Below are 24890 nucleotides of genomic sequence, written 5' to 3' on the forward strand. Positions count from 1 at the left end.
ACAGAGAAATAGATAGATAGATAGATGACTGATGGACAGATAGATAAGAAGAAAGTAATGAAACAATACTGATTACGTCACTGTATATATATTCTTTACTGTCAGCCCAGCTATTAGCAGTCTCTTTACCAGCATGTAAATGATTTTAAATCTTCAGCCATCATTCACAGCCCCCCGAGTCACATGCACACACAATTCCAATTATTTTGACAAGATTGAAATTTTTCCTCAAAGTTTCATATTCTTTATATTCCATTCAGGCTTCTTTCATTCATTTAACAATTACTAGTTGAGTGACTACTGTGTGCAGTTTTACAGTTTCAGTGAACAAGTATTTTGACAACAAGATACTGTTTTACAAAACGTTAGATGACTCTAGAGTCCACTGCCCATGCTTATCTGAGCATCTGCCGTGCAACACTGAACACGTCTGTAAGCACAAATCTTCCCTCTAGGAGGAACAGCAGGGATTCAACCGACTCCTAGTGCCAAATGGTTGCTTCAGGACCCTATTCGTATTCCTCTTACCGTTACTTACTTTGCTGTAGGTTTGATATAGAAAACTCAAACCTTTCAGGTATGCGGATTTGTTTGATTATAATTAAAGCTCTTTGTTGATTTTTATTAGAGTGTAAATCACATGCCTGGCGTTTGAGTGAATTGTTGAATAGCTGGTTACAAAAGAAGAATTGGCCTAGGTTTACATTAGCTCTCACTTCTTTAGAAGATACCTTGAGTTGACATGTAACTACAGATGAATTGAGACCAGAGTATGAATGCTCAGATGCTGATTCTTGGCCTTCGGGAGTTGACTGCTTCCCCAGAGGAGCCCCAGCACACAGACACACCTTGGCCTCTGGCAGAATTTGCTGCGATGATCATACTTTTTGAAGGTCCTTGGTTTGGCCTCCAAAATTTTGACCTTTTGAGAAACAGACGTGTAAGAAAATATTTTGAAAGATATGGTAACCAGTTCTAGATAGAAGAAAGGCAGAACCTGCTTCTGACTTTGGTGCCTCACCATTGCAATAGAGCTTCAGACCCTCTGAAGAAGCTCCTTAGTAAATAAAAGTGTAACTTTTCACCCTCATGTGAGTTGAGCTTTGTGGATTGCTGGAACCACTGCGCGTCCTGTTCTGGGGTCTTTTCTTCTTGTGGAACTTGCTCTCTGCATCCTAACTGGGGGATGTGGGGTAACAACTGGTATTTAGAATTGCTTGCCTATGCATTTTATGTTGTGCTGACACTCCGGAAAAAAGTCCGTGTAAGCCTGAAATGGCCATGACGGGAGGAACCATGGTGACCTTAAATACCACATGCATGTCTATCCTTTAACAAGTAATTTAAAAAAAAAAAGAACTCTATTTTTAAGCCGCAATAGAAGCAATTCACTGCACATCTGCTTGCAGCAACAGAAATGTCTAACAACCTAAGGTTTTGGTGGGAAATGTGTTTTACTTAAGTTCAAGTCACAACACCTAAGACTTTAGGTGAAGAGAGAAGGCGTAGGTTGAACTCAGCGGTAAATATTTAGCAATGGGTTTGGAGATGGTGAACTGCAGTCATAGGTTGGAATTCATACGTTGCTCTAGAACCCTCATTATTTTTGTTTCAAAAATATATTATGTATAGACATAAAAAGCAGAGTAGATGTTCAATTAAATACCATTTTCCGTATATTTTGTTCCTATAAACTCTCAAAAAAGGATTCTATTAAATCTTGTCAAGCAATTTGACACCTGCTCATATATTTATATTTTGTTTTACAAGATTAGCAATGCATCCAGGGATGTGAAATTACCATGTTTCATCTCATGATATAGAAACCAATCCTGTCTCAAAGGCAGAAAAGGGAGCAGTGTTGGAGCTTCATAGACCTGCGTGGGTCCCGCCTTTATCATGTTAGCTCTTTGCCCATTTGCAAGTCACTCTGTGACCCCCAGTTTTTCCATCTATAAAATAGGAACAATAGCACTTCTTAGAGCTGTTGTGAGAATGCAAAACAAAAAAGGACACGTGTGCAGGTATGTGGTATGCATGCATACACACACACGTCTAGACACGCACATACACACTAGTGGCTGGCATGTGTAGACGGCGCCATGTGGATGCCCAGTGAGAATAGCTGTTACCGTCATTCTCCTTCTCTCTCACTCACTCCCCGCTCCACTCCTTAACGTGCTGGTTTTTGATCTCTTTCCCTCCGACACCCTTACATCCTTAGCCATTTCATCGAAAAGCCTGGATTCTCTCACGTTTCACTCCTGAACCTCAGCATTTCTTGAATAACCCTCCTTTCCTCTTGTCTGAAACAAACTCTACTTGTTTCCACCTTCTCTTTCTTCAAAGCCTTGCTCGTCTCTCTCCAGCCTCTGCATTTTCACTTTCCTCCGTTTCCCCTCCTGTGATCCAGCCCTGCTGCCACGTTCCTCGGTTTTCCTCAGACAGAGTGGTTTCTTTGTCCCCCCTTGGGCCCACGCTTTCATATTGGTCATCGTTTGGCTGGTGGCAGGAACTGTTTTGTTATTGAGGGACTTTTAGCTTGTGTCAAAGGAGAAACAGCCCTGGGGCAAAATGATTAACCCCCAACAGGATGCACTGTTCTCGGCCCTGCAAGCTCATGGCTTGGGAAGATCTGTGTAACATTCAGCTAGAAAGCCACTTATTTGCCTTTCAAATTGCTTTTTATATTTGTTCCATTTAGTTTGGGGCCACATAAGGCCCCCCTAAATTACTCACATTTCAGGTTGCAATTAAGAAGTCCTTTTAGTGCTTATGAATTGCATTAAGAAATGAAGCAAAATTTTAGTGAAATTGCAAGATCCATGAATTTTCTCAGGACTAGGGTAAAAACTGTACTATCCAACTTTCAAAGCAAGTATTTTCAAGTGTATTCTGTACAAGGAGTGCTGAAGTTTATTCTCATGATAATGGCTTTTAAAGAGTAATAGATAGAAACTCATTATTTATCGTTGGAAAGGACTTGATCACACCTTGGTCCTTCCCACATAAATTAATTCTGTAGAGTTGAGTTCATGTGAGAAGGCAATCCAGATGGAATGAACAGCTTTAATATGTGTGGTCAGTCCTTTCTTCTATTAATTTTGAAATCGAAGTGACCGTCCAGGTTTCGGGATCTGCCTTAGGGGCTGATAAAGCATTAATCCAGAGCTCGATAAAATAAAATGCACATTAAAGACCTAAGCTGTACCTTTTTATGCCCTAAAATATGGCATTTTCCCATTTTATTGTTTGGAAATAGAGGAGATATCCTGAATCAAAATAATTATACCTGTGAAAATCATTGTACTTGAGAAAAATTGTCAATCTGTATACAAGTTGAATAAATCACTCAATAATTAATGTACTTCCTGTGATCCGTATGGATTCTTGACTCTCACACACTTTAAATTACTTAATCGAATTTTATAGCATTGTTTTCCAAAGGATGAAGTGTTATTTCTTGGCTTCTGTCACTATGAAAAGTAATACAGATTAGGTATTTTAAATGTGCATTTTATTTAAAATACGAACTGAAAATGTTGAAAAAAGCAAAAACATGTGTCTGCTTTAAACAAGCATATATTTATATATATATATATATATAGTCACATATAAAAATCGGTTTTTAATTATTGGTCCTTAATTCGGAAATTGGCTTCATAATAATTTTGAACACTATATTAAGATAGCTGTCAACGTATGGACAGATATCTTTTCAGCTACTTTTATACATCAGAGGACATATTTTTATCCATATATCAGCCATCTGCATTTAGTCCGTTCAAAAATGAAGCATTACCCATCTTACTTCATCATTTTAATTTGTTGGTCTACTTAAATCAACCTTAGAAGACAGCTTCCCTTTGCTACCTATTTGGTATGGACTTCCCTGTTGCAGAGATAAATTATGAACATTGTAAAAGTACACACAGAACTCACCAGTGCATTGCTTCTTCTGGAAGGCAAGTGCTTGAAGTGTCCCTGAGTTCACTGTCCTGACTGTGTTCACTCATTCAAATCCAGATCTCTCTACTGAGCTCTTGTTCTCTGTGCTGCTGTGTTCTAGGCACCAGAGATACAGCTCAGTAAGAAACAAGAGACAGAAGTCTTTGCCCCTGTGGGACTTGAGAGGCTTGTTACACTGGAGGAGTCCAGACAGGCCCGCTCAGAACCACCAGGCGTGCACGTTCGCGATAACGCATCAGTTTGATGTGAGGTCCATTTCAGTAACTGTGTGATGGGTTTGTTCCTGGGTTTTAAAATCACTGTCTTGTAAGAGTAACCAGGTTTTCCTTGGACAGATGTGCTGGTATCAAAGTGGATGTGACCTGCTGACTGAAGATCTTTTCTGACCCTAATGTTTTAGGGTTCTCCCACCATGTCTTTCTAGAAGGGGATACGCAGCCCCGAGAGCGACTGATCAGCTAGTCCTTAGGGGAAAACATCCCGCTCGCTCCCGCTCGAGTGAGCACCCTAGTGTCAGAACACTGTGTTCTATGCACCACCTTGCCCCTGGAGGGTCGGCGCCACCTTCTCCGCTCCTGACAAGGTCGCTGTTCCGTGTCTGCCTCTGGGTCTTGGTGTGGTGTTGTACCTTCCTGAGCTCTTGACACTGTCGCTCATTATGACACCATAGTTCTTAATCCTTTCTTTGTGGCACTTAACCTCTCCACACCCTCCCTTACCTGCATCTACCTTCACTGTGCTGGTGGTATTCTCTTCTATACTTCCTGCCAACTAGCCATCATCGAAAATTAAATCTGCCTGTGTTATGTCCTTCCATCTGTTTGTGGCATATTCATATATATATATATTTTAAATTATGTGAAATTCTGTATAAGAAATTACCTGGAATTAAATGTGTACTTGCTTTAAAAAGTGTAAGAGGAATTAGAAAAAAAACATTGAAAACTTTCATCTTTGTTCAGTAAAAGCTGAGAGTGTTTTAAAGTTCTTCAGTTAAAAAAAAAACGTTTGAATGCCAGCAGATGGAGGTCAGCTTACTTCCGTACAATAGTGACGTATCTTCACGCTTCTTAAATTTGTATTTGTAGTTTTGATCTTTTCACCAGGATAGTTCGTAGCATGTGCCCAAGGTTATTTTTATAAATATCTGTTCAGATTTTTCCTATTTAAACATAAAGTGCAAGGGAATGGTAATTTATAAAAGTCTGCAGCCAGAACTATTCTTATCACTTATATGGATTTAATTGTAGCAATATAGGCAACAGCCTTTCCTAAATCATTTACCCATGTTGTTAAGATTCATAGGCTGTGAGTAGATATACTAGGTCCAGCACTACCAAAAATGGATAACTTAACAGAAAGTCACAACTTCATAGAAAGTTAATGAAAAGAAGTACGTTCCCTTCTGCCCAGTTCAGGAATTCATTCTGCAGAACTCTACGTGGCAGACATTTCCCTGTCTCTTGTAGCCCCTTTTGGTAATATTCCTTTTACACACATCATAAAAAGGACTTGATTTTGCTTCCAAAGGCCCAGGTAGGGGTTTTACGTCTGTTTTAAGAGGAACAGTAGGAAGGAAGAGATCCTTGTCAGGCCCTTTGGGATTTCATCGTTTCGTTTGCCCTGCTTCTTCTCCCCACAGAGTGCACCGGCAGGCCAGCCCGACGCGGTCCCCGCCCGCAGACACAGCCTTTGGCAGCCCTCGGGGCAGGCAGCTCCCACAAGTGCCAGGGAGGAGCGGCAGTGCAGAACAAGGTATCCATAGAGAGAGCACTGACAAAATCTCGGATTTGAGAGCCACCTCTTTTTATACTCCTTCTATTGAAAGAATAGTATCTTGATGATACGTAGTGTGATGAATCCTAAGAAGTCAAGTGTCTTAGAGTTTTATTCCCGGCACCAAGTTATAACAGTTCGTGGCCTATGTGCTGTTTTTGCTGAGTGAGTGAATGAATGAATTTTAGATGGTCAATTAAAAGAACAGACTGAGCCCTAGAGGTACCTTTTCCAAAGGTGCAAAGGAAGAAAATAAAACTTTAAATACCTCAGTACCATGTGGTATTTTATGTGTTAAAGGAAGACGTTTTTAACCTTGTTTTAAAAATGTTTTTAAATGAGGCAATCGTATTGAAGGCTTTGCTAGTGTTTTTTTTTTTTTAATTTACCTGCAATACCTTGTATTTTTTATAGAAGTTTGATGGTGAAAAACTGGCTTAGAACACACATTTGAGTGTTTTTTATCAGTTAACATCACTTAAATTTCCCTTATTTTAAGCATGTACACATTGTGTTTTATCTTCCTAGAAAGAGAGATGTTGGGGGGTGGGCAGGTTTTAGTGGAAATTAAATTCACTAAGCTACCTGGCCTAAGAGGATTTAAATACCAGGTTAAAAGGGTCACTGTTTTCTTCATGTGACCCAAGGTGCTATCCCATTTCTCAGTAAGTGAAATGATTTGTTATCGGTAAATGTTATCACATAAATATTACCAGAGATTTGTTAAGCAGTTTAGTGAAATACTGTTTAATTGGGGGTTGTAATATGAACGCAGTGGACTTCTATTTAAATCATGTATTGAAACTCTTCATCCCTATGAAACAACTGGAAGGTTAACATTTTGCATATTTTTCTCAACAGTGTTGGTTGTTTCTGATGTAAAACTTGTATATTTCCTTCTGTACTGAGGGTGCTGGGTATGTGTTTTACTCACGCAAAGAGCTTTACTGAATGTATCACCGAAGTGTTAGTGGTCTAAGAAGATAAATACATTGTTTCAAAAACTGATCAGGCAGAGTTTGTACACAGAGTACTTGGTTATAGAAAAATTAGTGTAGATTTGAGAAGTATCAGTATATTGACACAAAAATGCTGCTACAGTAAACTCTGGATTTGTATTATTTTTTAAAATCATATATCCTGTTGATATATCATACTTTAGTATTCAGGGTCATTATAAGGGTATTCATTTACTTAATCAGGAAAATATGAGGCTACGTGAAACTCTGACTTTCTTTTCTAAAATAACCATGAATTCTTTGGAATTCTCAGTTCATGTGTTTAACAGACTTTCTCTTATCTGGGAACATTTTGAGAAGATAATTCATAATTAATGTTATTAAGACTGTAATTAGCAGTAGCCTAGATGAAATTGTTTTAAAATTTATTTTTTTAAATGTGGTGTTTATTTAACTTATCCATTCATGAACTCCTGTTGCACAACTAAAAGAACTACAGGTTCTAGTGTTCCGCTACAAACTCAGTGTTACTGGCCATAGCGTGCCAAAGATTGATATCCAAAAAGTCATTTGTTTCTAAAATTCTTTGCATTTCCTCCAGTTGCTAAAACACTTCCGGTTCAAAAGTATATAACGGTACTGCATATAACGCTCATATAGTGAGATTATAGTTTTATTATTCTGTAGAAATAAGAATTGCTTCTACAAAGTCAGATGGATTGTGTGCTGGACTTTGGTTTTTATAAAAGCTCATGTTCTGTTGTTGATATCAGTCAACATTACTGTTTATGATATTCGTATTCACAGTTGTCTTTCAGAGAAATCACCAATTTGTAAAGATTGAATTGAGGTGGGAAGAAAGGAGTGACTGAGGATGAAATTGGTGGAGTTATTTTGATAGTTAATGTCACAAGTACATTCCTAAACACTTGCTACTTGAGGTTCCTGAAGTTTATCGTCTTAAGAGTCATATAGATACAACCTTTAAAATATGACAACAAACATGTATTATTGTAACTATGTATTCTTCTATAAGTAAAATGGATCTGGTTTACTGTGTGATAATACTATGTGTTTGGGGTGTTTGGTAAATGATGATACTGTCCTCCTTCGTCTTATTATGGATCTATTTCAAGCTGAACAGTTTACATGACATCTTTGTGTGTCCTAGAATATGTTTTTAAAAGTAAACTTCTAATTTGCTTCATGGATTAGACCGAATTTAGCTGTTGTCTAATCCATTTGAGATGGATTTCATTGATGTTCTTAGGGCTGTGGAATCATGTCATGTTTTTCTTTCCATATAATATGTTAAAATTTACTTCTGTCTGCCATGAAGACGGGTGCAGAATGCAGCTTACTTGCAATCAGTGAAAGTTCTACCGCACTTGACTTCTTTCCAGTTTTCTTTTATGTATATTTGTGGGGTTTTTTTTAATTTTTAACAAAGGGTAATTTTCTTTTTTAAAAAAGATAACTGAGTTGATAAGCAGTTGTTGGTTAGGAGCAAACATTTCAAATGGTTTAGATTCCTGAATAGTGATACAACTTCCTGATGAACTTATAAAATAATTTTATTCATACACAGTTTCTGGTTACAATTATCTACATTATTTTGTTTAGGATCCATAGATTGTTTGCATGCTTCTTGTTTGGTTTTTTTTTTCTTGTAATTCAATTTTACTATTCTCTCCTTGTGCGATAAAACAATTTATATTATTTTAAAAGCTAACATATAATTTGAAAAGATACACTTAATTTTTGAAAAAGTATTTTAATGTTTCTTTTAAAAATTAGTAATGCTAGCCTATTTGCTACACGGAATCTGATTACGTTGAAGTATAGTTAGGGGAAAAGAAGAGGTGTGATAACAATGCAGATTTTGAGATAAAGTCGCTAAAAAGTAGCCTTAAAGTTTAGGTAACTCAAATGGTATGTGATAATTGAGAGCAAAAACTTTCAGGAAATTCCTCTGGGTATGTTCCAATGTTGTATTACAATGTAGCCCTTAGGTAGAGTGAGACTGAAAGCAACATAATTGGTTGCATAAAAATGTATGGTTTTCTGAAATCAACCAAGTGATTTTTGTGTGTGTGTGCAACCTAGTTGTCTTTTTTAAGAGGACGTATTTAAAGATCATTCATAAACTATAAACTAACACTTGATGTGCCAGTTATGTTTTATGTGTTCTGTTATTAATTCTGCTACCTAGAACTAATGGCACTCCCCTTCAAAATATCTAGATAGGCCATTATTTCTCAGTAAATGGTGCACCAACAAGGAGGCAGAGAAAGGCTTAAGAAATGTCTGAGAAATACAGTCTGCAAAGAACAATTTCACTTTGAGATATTTTAATATAATTACAGTAATTTGAGAAGGAAGAAAGGATTACTTAATTTAAAATATATTTTTTTCCAGGTGGAAAATGTTCCTGAATATTTTCCACAGTGAAGAGAAAATGCCTACTATCTAGCAAAAACATGGAATTTATTTTTTTATTATATGCTTTTTCAGTTATCTGAAATGCTGTCATTTTTTAAATGAAAATGTTAGTTATGAACGTTAAATATGCTTTTAAGTACATTTACAATAAAAAGTCACAATGGATTAAGGTTAAAATGTCTTAGTAAAGCGAGTGCTGTAATACTTTGCAATTCTTCAAAGGCAAGAAAAAAATAACACAAGATATACTTTTCAAATGCCAAGTATACAATATTAATTCCCCAATGTTTCTGTTTTTATTTAAAATCTTTAAATTGTTGCATTCATTCTTTCTTTGATTGATTTTAGTACCATATCGGAGATTTCCTCATGGTTTCTCATTGCAGTTTACCATGTCACATTATATGTTACGTATTTTTGTTATTCATGCCGTTGTGTTGATTCACATTTCCATGTCTAACTATAAATTTGCTGATTTCTTTCTTTTGTTTCCATCATTATGTGCATTTAATTCATTGAAGAACAAGAAAAATATAACTCATCCACAAAAGGTAAATATTAATGTAACTTTTTTAACAATTTAATATTGTTCCTTTTCTCTCATAGTATATGAGTTATCTAACTGTATTTATTGAAATAATGAGCCAAACTATTTAACAGATAGCTTTTTCCATGCAGTGATTTGGAAAGGCATTTGGTATTAACCGTTTTGTATGGTGAGCAGTTCACATCAAAGAGGAGAAGATTAAAATTAAGAGTATTTTTGCTTCAAAATGTATTTATCCACACTGACAACTAGAAAACGATTCTCTTTGGAAAAGAATAGCATATTTGTGATATGTTTTTGTTTATTTGCATTCCCCTGCTCTCATAGATAAAGGGTTTAAGTCGTACCTTCTGTGGTGCAAAGGAATAGAAAATCCTTGGGTTTTCCTTCGAAATAGCAGTAACCTTATGGCGTATTTGGCCCGCTGCAGTCATGCATCTGGGAAGTAGCTGCCGGGATGCTACTCCTCTTGGCCTCAGGAGGGTTAGAACACCCATCAGTTCTTTCTTCCTGAGGGACACAGGAGGGAAACCGTTCAGCCTGCTGTGTCGGCACCTTGCTGACCTGCCTTGTGGTCCTTGGGATCACATTTGATGTTTGGTCTTTGGACTTGAGTCCCACGTAGATGCAGACCTCCTCCGACTGTCTTGGGCCACCCTATTTGGTGTTACTGTTGGCTTGATAATTAAATATTTGAATAGGAGTTTTCAGCTTAATGAAGTAATATTAACAATATTAAAAAGTTATATAATGCTACATAATTTAATAAAAGTATTTACTCAATATTTATAGATTCGTGATTGAGTTAATTTGTTGCCCATAGTAACCCTCAGAGTTAGTCCTGAGAGGGCCATCGTCCTTACTTTATGAAAGGTAAAACTCAGATTGAGAGACATTAAGAGACTTGCCCATTCATACTGGTGATGTGACCTAGACTGCAAGCCCAGGGCTCTTGCTTTGGACCTCCTTCCTCTATACTTTAGTGCATCCTATTTTAATAGGCACAAATCCCAAACATATATCCCTAACTCCGAGTAGATTGAGGTATGTGTTACGTCTCTCAGTGTCATAGATTGAAAATGGGAGATAATATTCAATTACTTATCTCAGTTTGAATTTATAAACATATATTTATATTCCGGCACATAATACATATTCTGGCAAAGTGTCTGACATACTAGGCAATAAATAGATATTAATAAAAATCAAATGTTATTCAGTGAGATCCAGATGCTTTGGTCCCTAGGTTTTACATAGATTTCCGGCTATCTTGCATTTTTAACTCAGGTATCAGAAACACAAATTTAGGTTAAGTAGTACAAAAATGGCCAATACATTGGTACTTATATTCAGAAGAACTTATTTAGATTTGCAAGATAAATTTTAGTTTGCTAAAAGCATTAAATTTTATGTTGGAGATGGGTCATGAGCTCATTCATTTAGCCAAAAGGAAGAGAAATGTAATAATTCTTCATCTGGAGAGCTCTTCCTTCTATATTATTACTAGCCAAAAGCTATAATTTGCTAATCAAAACAAAACAAAATTCATGGGTTGTAGAACCTCGGGTGTACGAAGCGTGCCCCTTTACAGCCTCGCTACACAGCGCATCAGGTCGTTGCGTTTTAACAAGGTCACTGTGTCCTGGCTGAGATGTGTCATCACTGTACCAAGTCTGCCTTGGACACAGGGTGTGGATAAGCTTCAACGGGATGCACCCCAGGGCTGAAAACCACCAAAGAGGCGCATCCCCAAATGCCGCCGGGAAGGCAGAGAGCAGCCCAGGATGCTGTACCTTCCCCCTTGGGATTTAAGGGAGCACAGCTTAGCAGGAAAAGCTTGGGAAGCCAGGAAAAGACAGACGCAAATTCAAGAGATTTCTTTAGAGTCCAATTTTAGACTCACCTGCCCCATAGGAAAGAAAACGTTTTATTTTGCATAGAACCCCTGCTGCTGTGAGCTGATCTTTTCTGGGGTCGCTCATATTGGAGAATTGAGTTATCTTGAGTGTTCCCTGGGTGATGGGGCCTGGCCCAGCCATGCTGAGCGAACGGCACAGGCCACCGACCCCTAGGGAGAGTTGGTTTTTGATGAATTGAAGACGAACTTGGAAGATGTTCCCAGTTCGTTGAGGCTTACGAGGTTTCACAAGATGCAAGATTTTCAGTGTTAAAACCAGGACAGCTCTGGGCGAACTGGGAAGGTTGGTGCCCCTCACTGTAGGGAACCACTATGTAATTGTACAGCATGTTTTGCAAAGCACTTCCAGCGAGGTATAAAATACCGTGAACATTTTTAATGGTAGATGGAATTTCTAGGGCACTTCCTCTATGTCAGTGACTTGACTGAGCATGTCAGGTATTCTTCATCTCATATTTGTACAACCACCTGAGACATAACTCTTCATATCCTCATTTGCCAACGGAGGAGAGCTGAAGCTCAGAGAGATGCGAAACCTGGCCCTGTGTCAGTCTTCATTTGGGAAGTGGTAGGACAGGGAACCGGGCTCGAGCCTCACTCCAGAGACCTCGTTCTGAACCACTCTGATAGGCAGCCTCTCCCACATTCGGCACTGACCGAGCACCCACTGTGCATCAATACCACGTAATTACGGTAATAACCTGGGCACAGCCCTAAGGAAGGTGTGATGACTCCTTTTATAGAAAGAGGGCACGGGGGTTACGAGGTCGCCCACAGTAGCAAAGCTGCTAGAGGACAGAGCTGGACAGTGACCCCACGGCCCGTGTTCTGTCCCCTGCCTCGTGTCACTGTCACATCTTACACTCACAGCACCGGGAGGCCCTCTTAGGGGCCCTACCTCCCCCGGTGACCTGATTTGGGGCCGCGCGTCTGAATCTTCCAATCCCTGGCGTGCTCTTCAGGTGAAGCTTGCGCCTTGAGAACAGGAAGCCAGTGTATTTGGACAAAGATAACACAGATTTTGGGCTGAAAAGTTAACTGAGGAAATAGAAATGTTCCTAGCAGGTTATTTACCCTTTACCTCCCCCTTTTATGTTGGAAACTAATAGACCCTATCTTTTTAGGATTCACAGACTGTTTTATAGGCATATTTGAAATCATTCATTCTAAAAGTAAGCCAATTTTTCCCTCTCTGCTACATTTCTTGGACAGTTTTAAAGAGCCCATGAATGTAGTTTGGGGGCATCGAAATAATGATATAAGAAGATCAAAACAGAACCAGAAATTAAATGACTTCAAGGTGAGAAAAAATGTTATTATCATAATAAATTTCTAATTTATATGCCTTTAAGATAGTATTTCTTAAGTGCATTAACTTTTTGCCTTTTGGAGGCAATTTGGAATCATAACAAAACACATTATACTGCCTTTTCTACAAATATGAATTCCCTTTATCATAAAAAATGTGTAATTTACACACACAGAGAATGAAAGGCAGAGTTCAAGTGACTAAACGGTTTAAACAGGAATAAAGGGCAAATAGCATCTGTTGCGTTTTGTTTTCCTGTTTTCGCTAATAAAATATATAATAATTATTGCAACCAGGCCACTTAAGAGTTATCTCTAGTCAACTGAATTTTTAAACTTCTATTAAACAAATGCTCAAATAAATTACCTATATCTGCTTTTTGAAATGTTGACAAGAGCAGTTTGAATGTTAAGTCATGCAAAATGTAATTTTTATGGAGCTATCAGCATGAACCTTAATTAGGTGTAATTCATATTAAAAAGTAAAAATCATTTTAATAATTTTCTGTTACATTATTTATTGTTTAAGTAGTTGCACCCTTAGTAGTATACCATGGTTATGAAACACGTTATAGGAAAATATTATGCAACTTGACTTTCGCCAAAATAAGTAAACTAATTTGTATGTATATTCTATACAGGCAGCATTTTTTTAACTGTCATTAAGTAGAAAAGGATTCCAACTTTATTCACATTTTTCTTAGATGCATACTGAGTAGGTGCATATGACCCAGGTGATTCATTTGTTGTTATTGTGCATTAAGATTTCAAGTTCCTTAACCTTCTAGGGCTTTGCTTTTCCTGAACACTTACTATGAATATTCATGAATGTTTATTCATAAATATTTAGAGCTCCATTAGTAAAAGTGTCTAATTGATCCATTTCTCTTTTTGTCACAAACCCAGAACTATGGTTGTCATTCTAGCCTTCCCTTTAAACTTTAGGGACGTAGTAAAGCGACCCATGTAAAACAGTTCCAAATTCTCGGTTTTGACCCTTTTTTTCCATTCCGCTGATTCAAATGTGAATATTTATAATAGTAGTAAAGACTTTTAAAACTTCAAAGTATTTAACACTTAAATCAGCCAATGGTCAAATTGTCAGATATGCCCCCTTGAGGGAGAACATCGTTGCCCCTTCCTCCCTGGGGTCTGTGGGTCGTGCAGGAGAGGATGCTGAGAAAAGGCTGATATCTAGCCATGAACAGACTCTTTGATTTTTCTCCTCTAAAGCTGTACATTTCCCCTAAATATCGTACATTTTTTTTGCAAGCTTTAAAATTTGTAAACACTTTTTACAGAAAAGAAGGGAAGAGACATTGAATTTAGTAGTTATGCCACATTGAGCCTTTCAAGATAGATTCTGTTGCCATCAGCATAATTGGAATAATGAAAAATGATGGATAAACATATTAGAGATACAGGGGATAAACAACACGACTCCTTGGGGAGTGAGTCTGTTATTCCCTGAGAAACCTTAATTCCATGGACTACTCTGCATGCTGAGTATGTTCTAAGCAGTGCCTCGTAAGGAGGACGGTGCTCTCTTTCAAGACAGAAATACATTTAAAAACTGTTTACTACATCTGTAACTCTATTTCTGCTTTGTAGATAAGTTCATTTGTACCCTTTTTTTAGATTCCACATATAAGCGTTATCACGTGACATTTGACTCTCTCTGTCTGACTACTCAGTATGACAATCTCTAGGTCCATCCATGTTGCTGCATATGGCATTATTTCGGGGAGGGATAAATTAGGAGAGTGGGATTGACATATACAAACTACTATACGTAAGATAACTAACAAAGACCTACTACTGTATAACACAGGGAACTCTACTCAATACTCTGTAATGGCCTATATGGGAAAAGAATCTTTAAAAAAAGTGGATATATGTATATGTATAACTGATTCACTTTGCTGTACACTTGAAACTAACACATTGTAAATACTCCAATAAAAATTCTAAAAAATTAATCAAAACAAAAATAAAAGCAAGAGGGATGAGACTGAAAAAAATCATGTGCCTAAAACCAGAGAGATGTTACAATGTAGATGTAAACAGAAGAATTTTAAAGCCAATTTTTAATGCCTCTGTTCTGTTTAGAAACACCATGAGCAAAAGTTTTGTTTTAAAAAAAGACATTTTGTTCAAAGACATGATATAGGAAAATAGTAAATAGGACAAAACATAAAACTCTTTAAAAACTTTTAAAAATAAAAAGCTGTTTAACTCTGTGTAACACAAAAGGGCAAGGTAAAATGACAGATTTTCATCTGACTCCCTTATCTGTCCAGTATCTGATTAATATTTTCAGTGTTACTCTGGGACTTGGCAACTTTGACACTGAAAGTGAGATCTGGGTCTGGAAATCCTGAGCTTTGTTTCAGGTAGTGGAGTGAAAATCAGCTAAAACAAGAGACAGCCTTGGGGTTTGGGCTGCAGCAAGATTTGAGTGATGATACAGACAAATTACCTATTTCCCCTATGTCAATATTCCATTTCAATTACCTATACTAAAACACAGGCTGTTTTCTTTAAAAATCCTTAAAGGCAATGTGGTTGTTCACTAAATGTGTTACTTACTTGTGTTTTATGTTTCTCATACTGGATAGATGTTATATTTTATTTTATTGTTTATGTAACTGTAGCATAATCCTTAACATTCAAGAGAATCATGCAGGGGTGCAAGGGAAACAGTTTTGCACATTTCTACCCTTGCAAATTGAAATGCATTTTATTCTAGGAAAATGACCCATTTCTGGCATTTCTGTATAGTCAAAATATTTTAAACATTTAATCTTTATTTATACATACTGTATATGTCAGGGGAAAGGAGGTGGTGTGTAAGTATTCTATCAAAGTTGCTTATTATGCTCATATGACTCCAAAGATAAGGATGAACATGAAAGGACTACATTATCTTTTAACTGGAAAAAAAAAAGATAGAAAATAACAAAAAATATAACCAGTAAATTTTTCCCCTTAACTTCCATGGTTTTGGTAAATTGGCAAATAAAAAAAAAGTAAAAATGGTGGAAATCAGTTAATTGACTACAAGAGAGTAAGTCATTGTAGTTTTCCATTTTTTGAAAATGTGAAAAAAATATCAATACCCTATTGAACTAATACAGAGTCATAGACTGCAACCGCGGGAAGTTACTCTAAGTTACTTTCTCTTCCCTTTACAAATGAAAACTCCGTAATGGACAGATTTCAGGACTGATCAAGGCCACGGTGACGGATGCTGATGCCACTAAGGTTGTCATCTCTGCCGAACTTTCCCAGTCCTGAGTTCTGACCATTTCACTCCATTGCTTCCAGATGTATGGAAAGTGTTCACACATCTTAACAATTTGTATTCCTCTAAAGTCTAGAAGGCTGTGTGTAGAGACTAGCATTGCAGTCTTGAATTTTCAAATATAAAAACATCTTTCTTTCTCTTCAGGCTGTGCATAGCTTATAATGATTACAGATTCAGTCAGCTAAATTTTTTCATCTTTTATTACTTTATAATTTTCACGTTTCCTATTGTTTATTGTATTTGAGTGCCCACTAGTGCTGATTTTTGACAATAAAATGCTTCGGAGAAGGGGTTTTATCTGTGCTGTCAGTAACTGAGACATTGCAAGTGCTTCCTCCATCTGTTTAATTCTACCTGACAGCTTTCAGTTGTGTAGTCATTTATCATCGCTCTTTCTGAGACACGCACTGGACCAAGGTCGGGGCTTGACTGTCCAAACTCTCATTGTATCAGTAACAGCAAGGAAGCAGAGGCGTTAAGTTTTCTATCATAAAGTGTGACAGCACTTTGTAGTTAACTAGATGAGCTTAGTTATCCTGTGCAAATGTTACCATGTTTCACCTTTGACACATGAACTAGCTAACCTTGTTAGAAAATAAAATACTCATAATCTTTTTACTTCAATATATTTAATAATATAGAAATTTTCATTATTCCTATTCTCTTTTACACTATTTCACCTGGAACACTTGAAAATACAGGCTTAACAATATATTACATGGATTATCTTTTTTGCCTATAAACACAAGCATTTGAAATTTCAAATTCATGTTAATTTCTAGATGCATAGGGAGAAATGTGAAAGATTTAAGGACTTTGAAGAGCAGAGCATATATATTTTTATATATATTTATATATTGTAAATAATTGTATTTATATAATTATAAATTTGTGAATAATATTTAAACCACATTTATGAAAATTTAATGTTTAACATAATTATCAAATTACACAGAATCATAATATTCACAATATTTTAAAGCAAGTCATGAATGTCTGCTAAGTCAAAGGAGTTTCCCAGAAAATCACATTTCTCTTTGGAAAAGGTGGTACTACAGAAATTTTTCAGTGGTGGGTTAAGGAAGATTTATTCATGATTCTTAAGCTATCTTTTTTTTTTTTTTTTAAGTCACAGGCCTATTTAATAATCTTATGAAAGGGATAGATCTAGAAAAATGCATACAGACACAAACACAATACTTGCAAATGACTTCAGCTACTTCAGTTTCACCAAAGATCATCTATGATACTAGAATTCATAGCAAAACATAGGGCATGAAAAGAGAAGTAATTATTTTAATGTCTTTATTTTTAATAATACCTAAGACTTTCCATTAGAAAACTCTAATAAATTACTTTTTAAATTGTATTTACTTTTCTCACCTTGCATGCTGCAATCAGTTATTCTCGTTGAGTTTAGAAGACAAGAAATTATTTCATAAGTATTGTTTTAGCTTAACCTCTAAAAAAAGTTCTAGTTTTATACTTTCTTACTTGTAATGTTGAGCTGCTATTTGATATATGTACATTCATTGGATAAAAATACCAGAGTTTAAAAATAACAGTGGATATAGAGTAAAGTTGATCTAAAGAAAACAGATTAAGTTCAATACATATCTTTTAGGTAAATTAATATTTGCTTTTTAAAAAGCACAATTTATTCAACATCAAACACATCAGTCAGCTTGTAGAAAGCCCAGTGAAAAGTTCCAGCTCTTAAAAAAAAGCTTCTGTATGAAATTACAATGTTAATTACACCCTAGGGGCTAGGAGAAATGAATTACCGTTACTATCACTCTAGGGGCAATTATAACTGAAATAGCTGTACTATATGCAAGCTATATTTTCATTAAAAGACTAAGTGAAATTACATGATAATTATATTTGTCATAGAAAATGAGAGGGGTTATTTCACTCTCTAGTATGTAGCAGTGTTTGAAATTTAAAAAAAAAACAAAAAAACCCCAGAAGTCCCCGAATTTAAAATCTTTTTAAAAAGGAATAGTAACTGACACTTCAGTGGTTTTGTGGGTCTCCAAGGCTAGCAGTATTCAGAATGCTCCTAAAATGTGAGTTTAATGCTAGGATTTGTGGAAGAATTAGAAAATATTTTATTTCATGTTTTAATTTTGCTATTGGTATTAAAATTGTTAATATAGAAATTTTAAATGATCAGTAATCATTCTTTTCAAATTAAGATATTTGAGCTCTCTGGGCTGTGGTTAATTTTACTTTTAGTGAGATACTTAACAGATAATCATATTCCAAGGATTCAATTAATTTCTAATCATTACCAAATATCTGTTATTCTCTCTGTAAATCATGTACCTTAATCATCATGTCTTCTGGTTCAAACTTGTGACAAATATTCTATTTTAACTCATAAATTTTTCTTACTATTTAGATTGACACACCCATAATCCAGTAACGATGTCAATTTATTCCACAATATACAGTTGAAAAAGAAAATGCAAAATAAGAAAAATCTGTAGAAAAGTTAAAGAACTGCCAAATTAACACTGAAGCCTCTTCATTGATGTTTACGAAAAACAATTTTACTGAAACATGATCACGTGTATAAACAATTATTTTAGAATACACACGAGTGTACACATAATCAGGAAATAATGAGAAATGGTTTTTTTAATGTTAATTATATGTAATTATCTGGCTTTTGATATGAGTAGGTCAATGATAAGCTGTTTGCATTTTGCTTCTGATCTTGGAATCCGAGAGCAAACAGTGAGGACATAACAAACTACCTTTTTGCTGGCGAGTCAAGGGGTCTAGTCATGACCCCTTGTTTTTGAAAAAAAACCCTTGTTTGAAAAAAAACTAATTTGGAGATTTCCTTTCTTTGACAGATTAGAAGAGGTCAAATTTCACTTGTTTAGGAACAGAGATAGTACATTAATCGTTTTTGGAAGGTCAAAGCGAAGTCATTTAAAACCATTTTAGGGATTTGGTTTGTTGTTGGTATTTTTTAAAGTCTTTAAAAAGCCTGCTACTGCTGCCATTTTCCTTTGGTATTGGCCTTGGTCCTGTCTGTTCTGCCTCTGCTTCCATACCCAGTGAGTTTACTCTGAAAGCAGAATGACAGCTGTCGCCACCACCAGCAGGTCTTCTTGAGAGCGATACAACACACAGAGCAGCCTTGTCCAAGAGTAAAAAAAAAAAAAAAAAAAAAAAAAAAAGACCACATTTAATAAAGGGAAAAAAAGAAATGAAACGAGTAAGAAAGAAAGGAAATCGCATTTACCTTTGTAAACTTTACAAAAGCCTGCAGAATTGCTAGTCTGGATGCAGTTGGTTTTAGAAAAGAATAAAAACAAAGTATAACGGAAAGTGTCTAGCTTTTGACAAAACAATCTGCCTGGAGAGTCTTCCAGGTTCATTAGATGGAAAGCCGTCCTTAATTCTTGGAGGTGAAAATCGTGGTCTTCTCTAAGGGGCAGCTGGAACCCACAGGTACTTTGCTAATCACACACCACCTTGAAAAGAATCTGAATTCTCTTGCTTAATTTTGTCATGGCTTCTTGGCCACCAGCTGCTGCGTCCCTCAGGCTCACCCTAGGAATTCAGTGTCCCCATATCTTTCCTTAATAAGCTTTTTTCCCAAGCCCAGAGGGGAAAAACTATAGGATTCATTTCAGTTAGGCTACCACTGTGTTCTTATGATTTAGTTTCGAGTTTTGCAAAGTAAAGATTTAAAATCAACCATATCATAAGCTAAGTAATTCTATTTAAAGCAATGAGGTGTTGTCCTGGCAAGGTTAAATCACCAGAACTGCTTCAAGCTGCTTCAGGCAGTACATCTTGGGAAATAATCTTTTCAGTGTCCAGTAACTGACCCCCTAAGAATTACATGATGCTAAACGTAAAGGTCACAAAGCTATGGGCTAATCAACGTCAAAAATTTCTTTAAATTAATATCTTTGCTGAGAAGATTAAGCTAACACCATTTAAATCTGCTTTTATCACAAATAGAGATTACTTGGAATTGCTTTAAGCTTTAATCGTACAGTACAGCTGATTACAGTTCATTTGACTTCCTCAAAGCTCAAAGCAGGTGACCCAGGAAGTACCACGTCACAGGCAGATGGCAGAAAGAAGACACATGTACATTTTTCTCATTGGGTATACAGTCTTCTATAAATACAACTCACATTTTTCAATAACTTGTCTCAATTCCTAATTCTCTTGAGTAGCATTTTGCTTTATATTACTTATTATGACTCCTTATATATTGTCAAGTAATTAATACATTTCTGAACTGCTTTTCTCAAGATCTCTATTGAACCATCCTTTAGTCATAATAGTCATCACTTACGGTCTCAAGTCAACATTTTCAAAGCAAGTGTGCGTGATTGCTTCATCCACATAACTGTGACATTAGGAATTGATAATCGTCTAATTTACTGAATTTAAACAGAGCTAAACATCTAACAGCTTGGTGTGAAAATTACAAGTAAAACATTTACCCACACATTTCACAGCATGTATTTATCTCCTGGGCTATGAGCCTGTATTTGAACACACAGTAAAAGCTACATATTTACTGAATTTTTATAACAAGTGTCAGTGCCTTTTATCAGGGATCACAGGCCATGTTTAATCACTGCAATGGAAAAAATGTGTCAACAAGTGTCTTTATAAACTCCTTGTAAGACAGGAAGTCAGCACTCACCTCAATTAGTTGTATCAAATTGTCCACTCTCCTTTAAATCACAGGGCCTCTTAGCAGAAGCCCCAGTACATGAATTACAAAACAGTATGGGTTGTGGTCAGGTACAGGTGTATATACACAACTTAAAAATAAATTGTAGCACTTGTTGCAGAGATTGGCAAGAGATAAGTTGTGAAACATAAACGTAGGTCTCACAACGCAGGTATACGCACACGACTGTATTCTTCAGTCTTCATTTGTAAGAATGTAAAAATTAAAGGCAGGGTTTTAAAGCCAAGCTGCTTGTGATGGATTCTGACTTAAAATAGCTCATACTTTATTGAAGGCTGTAATTCTTCGCATCTAAACAATCACTCCTGTTACTTAGGAGATGATAAAGGCATAACTGGAATACACATGTTTATTTACAAATTTAAATTAAAGAGCTAAAGTTCTATATCACATTTTCAAAAAGTATGAATTTCATTTATGTTTTCTTCAGAAATAGAAAACAAATCTTTTCTCTTAGCAAGTCCGTTTTTAAGAATGGCAAATATTCATGAAAAGCGGCTGGTAGAAATGAAGGATTTAATAAGAATGGCTCAGAAAAGCAGGCGCTCTTCCATTACAAGAGTTTTTAAGTGACTCCTGCAGCTGAGGGTGTCACATGGTGTGCATGCATGTAAATAAACACGTGTATCTCTGTGTGATGTGTTCTATCTATATGTACAAGCAACAACCAGTTCATTCAACAGGAAGCATATTTTCACAATTAAATTCGGTTTCATTTAATGACTCATGAATGGAACTGAGATTATTTCATATCCGATAAAGACATAGGATCCTTAGCTTTTGTTACTAACCGTTGTGTCCCCCATTCTGTGCGATTTGAGTCACGTTCCTCTTTAGAGCGACAGTTGCTAGCGTTGTATCTTCTGCCTTTTATTTGTTAATCGTGTGATTTCGAAATTTTATTTGGTTGAAGTCGTATCAAAAGCATTGCAATCTTAAACCATTCGGTTCTTCAGAGGTGCTTCGGTGTTTTAATAGACTCCCGTTGTGTGTTTTTGCAGCAAGCTTAGTAGTGGAGGAGCGAACGAGACAGATGAAAATGAAAGTGCATCGATTTAAGCAGACAACAGGGTCTGGTTCTAGTCGAGAACTTGATCGCGAACAATACTCCAAGGTAAAACCAGTAACCAACCAATAGTTCCCCTGGTAAAAAAGTACATTATGGGTAGCAGGTAGGACCAGTGAGCACCAGGGTACAGGAGAGAGGTTATCCTTCAGGTGATGCTCTTGCATCATAACCTCTCTCCTCTTGATATTTTCACAAGATATGTTTAGTAACATATTGTCTATTAACCTGGATTAAATGTTTTATTTAAAAAGAAAATGAAAATACTTGATATGAAAGTCACTTGATGATCGATTGTCGTGGTCAAATTCACATAAATAAGCAAGATATGTGAAGCCATTTTAAGCCATTGTATTGCTTGAATATCACTTAATATTGTATTTTAAATACTAAGATATAGATTTATACTCTTAAATACTATTTGAGGTTGATATTCCTATGAGATTTCTTAGTGAATGACAGAAATTATGTGATGTGAGATTTCTTATTGATCTGTCTTTAGTGAGAAAAATAACTGATTTCAAAGTCTCAGAAACTGAGATCCACACAATTTCAAGTGAATAAAAATTTAATTTATATTTCAATATTATTTTGTATGGATGCAATAAGGAGTTTATAAACTGCTAACTAGCATCTGATAATTTTGATTAAAATATGCATAGAATTTTATACTTCATGAAGCAATTTTAAATTTATTATCTGCTTTATTTAAAAACCTTTTTTTTTAGAATACTACAAAAGTGGCAGCAGCCACTACAGGAAAACCCGTGTTTTAATCTGATGTCAAGAATACTTTTGGAAGTAATGACCTTTTCGAAATTCAAAATTAAATAAAATGTTGTTAGCTTGTTATATGAACCTAGAAAAACCGACTCATTTTTAAATATTGGAGGTTGTTCATTATATAGCCAGATATTCAGGGACTAACACAAAAATATGGAGGTGGTGACAAAATCTGATTTGTCACCAGCCCACCATAGAGCCATATGTGCTGGATGCCATCTTATCACTTTATATCTTAGTTTAGTTGCAGAAGGGTTGCAACTGGACAACGTCCAAGGTCGCTGTGATTCAGCGGGGCTCAACTCCCAAGGAGTCTGAAACAGTATTTTAAAAAGTAAAATCAGTAAAGAAAAGAAAAAATCAGTAAGCAAAATATCTTGATGTTGCAGAGTTGCTGATTCCAGCTCCACATAGTTTTTCCTCCAGTTTGTTCTTTATGATATTATTACTTCATCTGCTATTTGTCTGTCTTTATGGATATCATCATCATTTTTGCTTGCTTTTACCACAAATGCAGTGAGAATTAGGAAGCAGCATAAGTTAGGTTTGCTTCCTCCACTGTTGCATGTTCTTATTTAGAAACGATCTTTAAAGCTGGAAATGTTTTCTTAATTTCTTAGCATTATGTCAAAGGACGAGGTCAAATAGAACAGCAGGGATAGGCAGAGCCAGTGCAGGAAACAAGAAAGAGATAAATAAAGAATCAGCGTAAAAAGACTGAAAGCCTTTTCTGAACTAGGCCTCACATCATTAATCCATTGATCAAAAACAAAATAAAAAATAAACTATAAAATGAAGTCCCCTAGAAGTCTAAATCACCACTAACACATATTCATAATGAAATCAAAAGTAGGTTTATCAGGCTCCCCTGGTGGCGCAGTGGTTGAGAGTCCGCCTGCCGATGCAGGGGACACGGGTTCGTGCCCCGGTCCGGGAAGATCCCACGTGCCGTGGAGCAGCTGGTCCCGTGAGCCATGGCCGCTGAGCCTGCGCATCCAGAGCCTGTGCTCCGCAACGGGAGAGGCCACGACAGTGAGAGGCCCGTGTACCGCAAAAAAAAAAAAAAAAAAAAAAAAGTAGGTTTATCTTGGTCGGGAAATTCCAAATTCTCTGATGGGTAGAAATTTAGAACTTGAAAATACCTCAAAATGATCTTCAATTCCACCTCTCTTATTTACCAGATTCATGAAAACTGAGGCCCCCTCAGAAGAAAGGAGGTGCTTTCCCAACATTAACAAAGACTTTCTAGGGAGTGGTGAGCCCACCAACTCCTGATCTGGAACTTAGATGCCCTTCGTTCCTCTTCTGACATCAATGAAATGTACACATGACTCCAGTTTGATTCAGAGATTCTTCTATGGCTTTTGATTTGCATGCAGTTAAATTATCATATTCTATCATTCCTTCCTTATTTGCACATTCTTTTCCTTTTCCTCTCTCATTGCATTTAAATATTAAAAAACCCATTACTTTCAAATACATTACTATTGCTCTTACTGCATACATTGATACTACTATATTACATAAATAAAATTATTATAAATTATATTGATAAGTGTGAGATCAAAGATATGGTATCTTTACAAACATAAGACTATAGGACAGGAAAAAAATATAAGATAACAAATAATTAGCTTATTTTTAATTTTATATGTTAAGTAAAAGGTAAGTACTCTCTGCAATTCTAAGATTCCTAATGAATGCTTACAATAAAATTTTTAAATAGTTTCCAGTAGCAATTCCAGTTAAACCTCTCGCATTCTTTTCTTTCTTAAATTTAGCCTTTTACCTCAACCTTTTTACAATTTACTTTACAAAGATCTATTTTTATTGATATAGTTGAGAACCAGTATTTTCATAAATTTAATGTACATTAAATTTTGAACTTTATTCCTTTATTGACTTATTTTTAGTGTTTTAATCCATTTGGCATTTTGGATGAAGCAATGCACCTTAGTTGAAATTCTGCCAAATTAGAAATTGGTTAACAGCTTTCAAAATATTTATAACCAAACACCAACAGAACTAGATTTTCTTCAGGGCAAAGAATTACCAGACACATGTAGTATAATTCCTA

At 36.0% G+C, this 24890-nt stretch overlaps 1 protein-coding gene across 48 annotated transcripts in view; it reads left to right on the top strand.

Annotated features, from left to right (window-relative positions):
• Positions 1-24890, top strand: part of LOC309831934 (regulating synaptic membrane exocytosis protein 1) — a gene marked incomplete at both ends in the record, with an annotated part of 217497 nt that overhangs the window by 96672 nt on the left and 95935 nt on the right. For 21 of the 48 annotated variants that reach the window (XM_082669356.1, XM_082669354.1, XM_082669311.1 and 18 more), the window contains 2 exons: positions 5612-5724; positions 21966-22078. In XM_082669356.1, coding sequence (XP_082525482.1) covers positions 5612-5724; positions 21966-22078 — 226 coding nt within the window. Of the gene's footprint in view, positions 1-4369; positions 4553-5611; positions 5725-9667; positions 9698-21965; positions 22079-24890 lie in introns of all 48 variants that reach the window. The other 27 variants (XM_082669336.1, XM_082669340.1, XM_082669346.1 and 24 more) reach the window with 5 other exon arrangements.

Source organism: Grampus griseus (assembly GCF_964374135.1).
Source record: "Grampus griseus genome assembly, chromosome: 13".
Taxonomy (NCBI): domain Eukaryota; kingdom Metazoa; phylum Chordata; class Mammalia; order Artiodactyla; family Delphinidae; genus Grampus; species Grampus griseus.